At 43.5% G+C, this 4,829-nt stretch overlaps 1 protein-coding gene across 1 annotated transcript; it reads right to left on the reverse strand.

Moving 5' to 3' along the window:
• Nucleotides 1–44: 44 nt before the first annotated feature.
• Nucleotides 45–2,684, reverse strand: LOC127160061 (uncharacterized). Its single transcript, XM_051102737.1, has 5 exons — nt 2,040–2,684; nt 1,554–1,767; nt 728–1,309; nt 277–489; nt 45–154 (listed from the first exon to the last, which is right to left on the reverse strand). The coding sequence occupies exons 1-5, from the start codon at nt 2,682–2,684 to the stop codon at nt 45–47; spliced, it is 1,764 nt and encodes a 587-aa protein (XP_050958694.1).
• Nucleotides 2,685–4,829: the final 2,145 nt, after the last annotated feature.

Below are 4,829 nucleotides of genomic sequence, written 5' to 3' on the forward strand. Positions count from 1 at the left end.
CTCTAAGGTCAGCTGCATGGCACACAGTTGTGTCAATTTCACTATCATCTTCGGGCTCCTCTGGGGGGGACTTCAGGCATGTCATTCTGGTGTGCAATCAACTGGTCACCTCTATTGGACTGGGCCAACAAGTACTCCACTGCAATGCGCTCCCCTGCAATAATTTTTTAACACACTGTTAATGGGGAGAGGACACACACACACACACACACACATATAAACACAGGTGAGAGAGAAATACTCCAGTGCTCAGCATTGCCCTGAGAGATATCTTACCAGTGGGTTTTCCTGGATGAGTGAATTCTGGCATCAAATTGCAACCAAGGACCCGTTGGCTCAGGTTGTTTAAATGAGACATTAAGCAGACATCAAATGTCCTGAGGGTTGAGGCCCCCACCACAGATACAGCTTCTTTTGCCCGGCTCATGTTCCACCTCGAGGCCCCCTCCAACATGTACATTTGTGTGTGCATGGCATTGCATCTCCATCCTAAGAATGAAAATGCACTGATTCAGTCAGCAATTATTTTAAACTGAGGACATTCAAATTTACTGACAGTTACAGAACAGTAACACAATAATGAGACAAGTAGCTGGTAGTGAATTCCACAAAAACAAACCAAATCCAGGTAGTACCCAGGGTTCTACTTCTGTAATGCTGACACAATAGCAATCTTTTCAACTTAAAAATCTACAGAACATACTGCAATTTAACATTCACTATTTACCAGGAATGAAGGCACACTGGTGACGGTGAAAACTCTCCAGTGATGATGATCCCCTGCCACACCTAAGCACGTTTAGGACTTTTCCACCCTTCTGGAGTGTCCCCGTCTTTGTGTACAACTCTACATGTGGAGGGTCCTGGATGCACTCGAGGTGTTTTTGTTGCATCTCCCAAACATGGTGCATGCTGTCAGGGTTAACCAGGCGAAGCCCTGTAGTGTCAGATAGCTCCCACACTGATTCCAGCAGCCCTGAAATCATGGCTCGGATCTCCTCAGCCTTGCGCGTCCGCCGCCTACAGTGCTTCGCCAGTTCACCTGGGCTGATGCTGGCCATGAGCTGTGCCTCAGTGGGAGTCTGTCCACCATGGCTGCTCTTCCACTCCCCTCTCTTGGCCGCCTTAAGTTCTTTCACATCCTCCTGATCCCATTCAAAGATACAGGAGGAAAGTTTTGAACAAAAGGTACCATAGAGAGGGTGGTGCTCTGTAGTAAGGCCACAGTTGAATCTTCTCATAAAATGGAAAATATCTAGCCTTATAATAGACTTCCATGGCCGAAAAAGTTTTAGCACCGCAGGTGCACCTGTGGTGGGGGGGAATAAAAAAACATGCTTTTGAATTCATTTCAACATGCTTTCCATTCATTATAATTTGTGGAATTGGCAGTAATTTAATGTAATTTACAATTACATTAAATTGACAGTAATAATAATAATACTAATTACAATCACCAACAGGGAAAAGGTTTTTTTTTTACACCACTGTTCACTTTAGCAAAATATATTTGATAAAATACATTTGATAAAATAATAATTTGAAAATCCCACCTGATTGACTGCAGCAATCCCGGTCAACATAGATGACCTCAGGCTCTGGCTCGCCGGCATTCTGGTAGCGTTTCACAACACCCTGGCACAGCTCCTCCAGTCCTGCGCCTTCAGCTGTTGTCAGAACACTATTCAGAACCTGGCCGAGCTCATTCCCAATGTTGGTCATCCAAGCAGCCGTGTCCCCAATGCCACCAGCCAACTTTTTGGTGATCTGAAAAACAAACATAAGGAAACATTAAAACATTCTGACAGGCTTAATTATACATTTAAATCTTCTTTTTGTTATGGTCCATTACTAATATATATATATATTATATATATATATATATATATATATATTTATTTATTATATATAAAAAAAAAAAAAAAAAACACACACAAATGCACACTTTTTAATCATTATGATGAAATGATATCTATTCCAATTAATTTACGTGGATGGCTGAAAATAAACCTCATGCTCAAACCTTCATGTTATTGTACCTTCTTTGTAGAATCCATCTTCAGGATTCGGCCATAGGTGGAGGTAATCACCCCCTTCATCTCGTCCAGATGGCTGAGGATGTCATTGGAGTGGACAGTCTCAAACCACTGGGCGAGTGGAAGTGGCTTGAAGGGTGCAGGTGCAGAAAAGGCAGGTGTCGCTGCAGATTGGACCAGGGCAACCTTTCTCAAATGATGCTCACAGTCAGAAAGGTACTGGATGGTCCGTCGTGCCCACTCCTCACTGTGGACTTCCTCTACTGCTGACTGGAAGTAAGAGGAACTGTTGCCGCTCGTCCTTGGCCTGAGGAAGGTCACACATTTCCTGTCCAGGGCTAGCTGAGTGGTCAGTACTGCTGGAAACAGGGTCCTGTGTGCCACATCCAGTTGTGAAAGGACATCCTGGCTCCATGGGCATACAGGCAACTTGCATGCACTGCAACGCGGATAGTCCCCACCCACCAGGTAGTAGCGGCTATCCATGTCGATCACCTCCCTGACCTTTGGGTAGATACCAGAATGGTGCATCTTCCGGCCACATTGTGGGCACTTAAGAGGAATGCCCCACATCCTCATTGGTGCCCACAGGAACATCCTCTGTCGGAAGTACCAACCAGGCTCAGGTGGAGACGGCTTGGGCTGCATCGGCGGATAAAACCAGTTTGTCTGGATCTGCTGCCTCAGCTGGCCTGTGGGCTCATAGAGGCACTTGGCAATCCACACCCAATCTGCTGGCTGGAGGACTCTTTTGAACTGACTGGGAAGAAAGCTCTCCCAATCAGTAACAGCCTGAGGCAGAGATGGCGTGGGCTGCAGTGAGGGTGCTGGACATGAGGTTGGAGGTGGAGGTGGAGGTGGAGGTGGAGGTGGAGGTGGTGGTGAGGGCTGTGGAGCTGGAGAGTGGATTGGGAATGGAGTGAGCTGCTTGGATGGAGATGGCCGTGGGGATGGAGATGGCCGCAGAGATGGGCGCAGGCATGGAGATGGCTGCGGGGACGGAAATGGCCTCGGGGACGGAGATGGCTGGAGACACTGAAATAGCTGCGGGGATGGAGACACTGGTGCTGGCAGTGGAGACGGCAAGTGCTGCGGAGGTGGCGCCAGCTGTGGAGATGGTGAAGGGCACGGAGATTGTGAGGGATTTTTTGAAGGGCTGACACGTGGAGCCAACAGGGCCCCATAATGGCTGGACTCAATGTGTTGGAGGAGTCCAACAGCACCCTGGACCCTTACCCCACAGCTGTCACACCTCTCTTCAGCGTGGTAGTCAGAGAGGTGCTCGGAGAACTTCTCTGCCTCCACAACCACACTACACAGAGAACACTTCACCCCCTGTTCTGCCTGTGATGTCCCGGCCTCCTCTGAGGTGCCGCCTGCATCTACCTCAGGCCCTGCCTCAATCAAGGCCTTATCTGATGACTGAAAAAAAAATAAAGATTAGGAACATAAGAAGGTCAAACTATTAATTTTAAATAATTTCACCAAATTATTCTGCAGAACTTTTACATCTGAGAATAGACCATTGAATGGTCCATAAAATAGTCTATTACATGATACAGGGACTTATCTTGCCTTTGATATATTATATCACAAACCTACCTTATGGAACCCACAAGCGCACACTATGTGCCTGCCAAACAGGTCCACCTTATTCCCCCTTTGCAGAGGACAGGCATCAATCCGCTCCAGGGCCTCCTTCCATTTTCTGCTTCCAGGCCTTTTGCCTGTACTGAACTGGAAAGTGCCCTGGGCATACCTATGGCATATGTCAGTCCAATATGCAGAAGATTTGCCTGTTTTGGTCATATCTGAAAATAATATGGAACAAATTAATGTAGTTGTGCATTCTCTTAAATTCAGCCACCACTCAGTCACAGGAGGATATTAGACAGAAGGGCTCCTGTATGTATATATTAGATTTTAGATTTTTAGAGACAAGACAGAAATACTAAGTGAGACAAGCCTTTTATTTAATTATTTATTTAGCAGCAAAATTACTTCTACTACTACTACGACTAATAGTTATGATAATGTTGTATAACTAAAAAAAAAGTCATAAGAACTAATTACTAATGTAGTTTACTTGATAATAATAATAATAATAAAAATAATAAGTTAAATGGTTTTATTCAGGTCAAAATATTGCTTAATATCAATGAATCCACCAAAATACATGAATTTAATGAATTTTATTTAATGCAGTTCTAATTATATTTTATTTATTTGTTTTCTTTTTTTTTATTAAAAACACGAGCCTTTAAGACTTGCACACTATTTGTTTTCTAACCACTTTAAAAGGGTTTTCCACATATTTTTTTTTTTTAAAAAAAAAATTTAATTAACATCGGGTTTGTCAATACCTCCTTGAGATGGTGGCGTTTAAAGGTACAATCTTAATTGTTCCCAATTTTTTTTGATTACCAAAAAAAAGGGAAAAATTTGAAGCTACGATTTTCCCAGGGTTTCCGTTCAGACAGGCAAAAAGGGTGAACGAAAAAAAAAACCCGGGGTTTTTAGCCTTTTGCAAAGGGGGTTCCTGTTTTTAGGCCTTTTTGGGTTTGGGGGGGATAAATATTGGTATAAAAATAAAGGCAAAATTCCCACATTAAAAGTTTTTATACCTTAATGCCCTTAAAATTTCAAATAAATTTTTAAATTTTTAAAAATTTTAGTTTGATTTTTTGTTTAACTTTATTTTTTTAGTATAATGGCCTTTTAGGCGGGCCCGAGGTAAAGCCGGTAGGGAGGCCCATACACAGAAAGGGGTAATGTTTTTTAGGGGTTTAGGGA

Source organism: Labeo rohita, unplaced genomic scaffold (assembly GCF_022985175.1).
Source record: "Labeo rohita strain BAU-BD-2019 unplaced genomic scaffold, IGBB_LRoh.1.0 scaffold_2846, whole genome shotgun sequence".
In the NCBI taxonomy this organism is placed as follows: Eukaryota; Metazoa; Chordata; class Actinopteri; order Cypriniformes; family Cyprinidae; genus Labeo; species Labeo rohita.

Bases quoted from the DNA above. Each gene is read 5' to 3' on its own strand.
- LOC127160061 (XM_051102737.1), bottom strand. From the start codon at position 2,684: ATGCAGCCCAAGCCGTCTCCACCTGAGCCTGGTTGGTACTTCCGACAG. The intron at 1,768-2,039 runs GTACAATAACAT...TTTGTTTTTCAG, and splicing joins AGATGGATTCTACAAAGAAG to ATCACCAAAAAGTTGGCTGG. The intron at 490-727 runs GTAAATAGTGAA...TTTCATTCTTAG, and splicing joins CCAGTGTGCCTTCATTCCTG to GATGGAGATGCAATGCCATG.